Consider the following 2,287-nt stretch of genomic DNA (forward strand, 5'->3'; position numbering starts at 1 on the left):
ACTTGATTATACTTTAATGATTTAACTAAAATAAAAATTCTCTTAACACTAAGCACATTTCCTGCACATTTTTCTTAAGGTTATTGTTGAAAATTTCAGGGAATAAGTCATTTTTTCTGCTTCTTTTAGGGTTAAACATTATACAGAGGCCAGGTTGTTAGTGTGAAATACATTCTCATTTACAAAATATTTAAATATTCTTATCTTTTACAATCTAAAAACCAAAGGAAGACTCATTATAACACAGCTATATTATGTATTTTTGAAGGAAGGGAAAAGTATGTTGCTTATCAAACATATAATAACCTTAGTCACTGTGCTGATGTTTTACACTCAAAACAAAGGTCCTAATAGACAATCTATTAAAGCTCTATAGAGAGCAGTTACATAAGACACAAAGAACTTTATTCGTAAAAGTGAATTTCATTTTTTTTTTAATTATTCAGCTCAACAAGTGAAAGCACCACTTACATCATGCTGACCACGTAATTGTGGCTGACACACAGAGTATATAAACCTCTGGTGACATACTTTGTCACTTAGACAGTACACAGAGAGATTTCATTTCACCCTGACTTTAACTTGGAAAAATGTCATTTGCTCTCAGTTTGAAATGACACCTAGTAAGGTAAACTAATATTTTATTATGGATAATGTTTCAGTAATTACTGTTTTTACTCTCTCAGGTTTAAGTGATATTGCAAACTACAGGGTCATTCTCTTTGTTCTCACTTTACTGTGTTACTGTGTGATTTGGCTGGTAAATTTGACGATAATTGTGACAGTCATTGTGGATAAAAAACTTCATGAACCCATGTACATCTTCCTCTGCAATCTGTGCTTCAATGGACTCTATGGGACTGCTGCATTTTATCCCAAGTTTCTCTACGATCTTCTGTCCACCACTCATGTCATCTCTTATGCAGGATGCCTTTTACAGGGTTTTGTATTGCACTCTTCAGTTTGTGCTGACTTCTCTCTTCTAGTTCTCATGGCCTATGACAGATACGTGGCTATATGTCGACCTCTTGTGTACCACTCTCTGATGACTACACAAAAAATTTGTATTTTAGTATTTTTTGCTTGGCTTATTCCCTTTTACCTTCTCTTCATGAGCACAATAACAACAGCAGTGTTGAGGTTATGTGGCTCACACATACCAAGAATCTACTGTGTAAACTGGTTAATTAATAATCTGGCTTGCTCTGCCTCTGTAGCAAGAATTGTTATTCCTGCTTTTAGTTACACCTTTTATATCGGCCATGTCCTTTTGGTTTTCTGGTCTTATGTACATCTGATCAAAACATGTCAGTCATCCAAAGACAACTGGAACAAATTCATGCAGACATGTGTACCACATTTATTCTCTTTAACAGTTGTTGTTCTGTCTTTTCTTTTTGATATGTTATACATGCGATTTGGCTCAAAGGAAATACCACAAAGTTTTGAGAATTTCATGGCAATGGAAATTTTCCTCATCCCACCAATTATTAATCCCCTCATGTATGGATTTAAATTGACACAAATAAGAAACAGAGTTTTGAATTTTATATGTGGTAAAAGTTCAACTTTGAGATTAAAGTCATGAGTGTTTCCGCAGAGAGGGGCAAAGAAATCTGTTGATATATGTACATATGTGATTTAAGCGAAATGTGATCTGTAGTGTAAATGAATAGATACTATGACAGATACACATTTCCAGACTGTTTTCATTAATTGAAATATAAGTAGAATTTCCTTTTGGTTCTGAAATTTAAAAAAGAAAACAACACACATTGAAATTAAACACATTTCCTGCACATTATTAGTTTCTGTCTTGTATGGACAAAAAAAAGGTTTCATGTGGTTACATCTCTTTCTGATGTTTAGCTTCTTTTTCTGGTTGACTACAATGTTTTTACTCACCTAGTTTTGTTACACTTAATTATAGTATCCTTGGGTCTAAAATTTTATTCTCAGGTAAGTATCAAAATGGTACTAAAGCTCTGCCAGAGGTGGGAGTTGAAAAACTCTCTGACCTAGGCCTCTGCACACCTTTACTTTGAAAACAGTCTTTTGGGTTTTCTTTACATCCAAAATTAAGTGGCTGTCATCACACCAGGCTACAAACCACTGTACAGGGAGTGCAGAATTATTAGGCAAGTTGTATTTTTGAGGAATAATTTTATTATTGAACAACAACCATGTTCTCAATATCAAAGCTGAATGTTTTTGGAAGTAGTTTTTAGTTTGTTTTTAGTTTTAGCTATTTTAGGGGGATATCTGTGTGTGCAGGTGACTATTACTG

At 33.9% G+C, this 2,287-nt stretch overlaps 1 protein-coding gene across 1 annotated transcript; it reads left to right on the top strand.

Annotated features, from left to right (window-relative positions):
• Positions 1 to 646: 646 nt before the first annotated feature.
• Positions 647 to 1,588, top strand: LOC102199027 (olfactory receptor 11A1-like). Its single transcript, XM_005745717.1, has one exon. It carries the CDS (start codon positions 647 to 649, stop codon positions 1,586 to 1,588), a length of 942 nt encoding a protein of 313 aa, XP_005745774.1.
• The last annotated feature ends 699 nt before the right edge of the window (positions 1,589 to 2,287 follow it).

Source organism: Pundamilia nyererei, unplaced genomic scaffold (genome assembly GCF_000239375.1).
Source record: "Pundamilia nyererei isolate P.nyererei 1_Seehausen unplaced genomic scaffold, PunNye1.0 scaffold00163, whole genome shotgun sequence".
Taxonomy (NCBI): Eukaryota; Metazoa; Chordata; class Actinopteri; order Cichliformes; family Cichlidae; genus Pundamilia; species Pundamilia nyererei.

What these genes read in the sequence shown, in the direction of transcription:
- LOC102199027 (XM_005745717.1), top strand. Translation starts at nt 647, where the DNA reads ATGGATAATGTTTCAGTAATTACTGTTTTTACTCTCTCAGGTTTAAGT.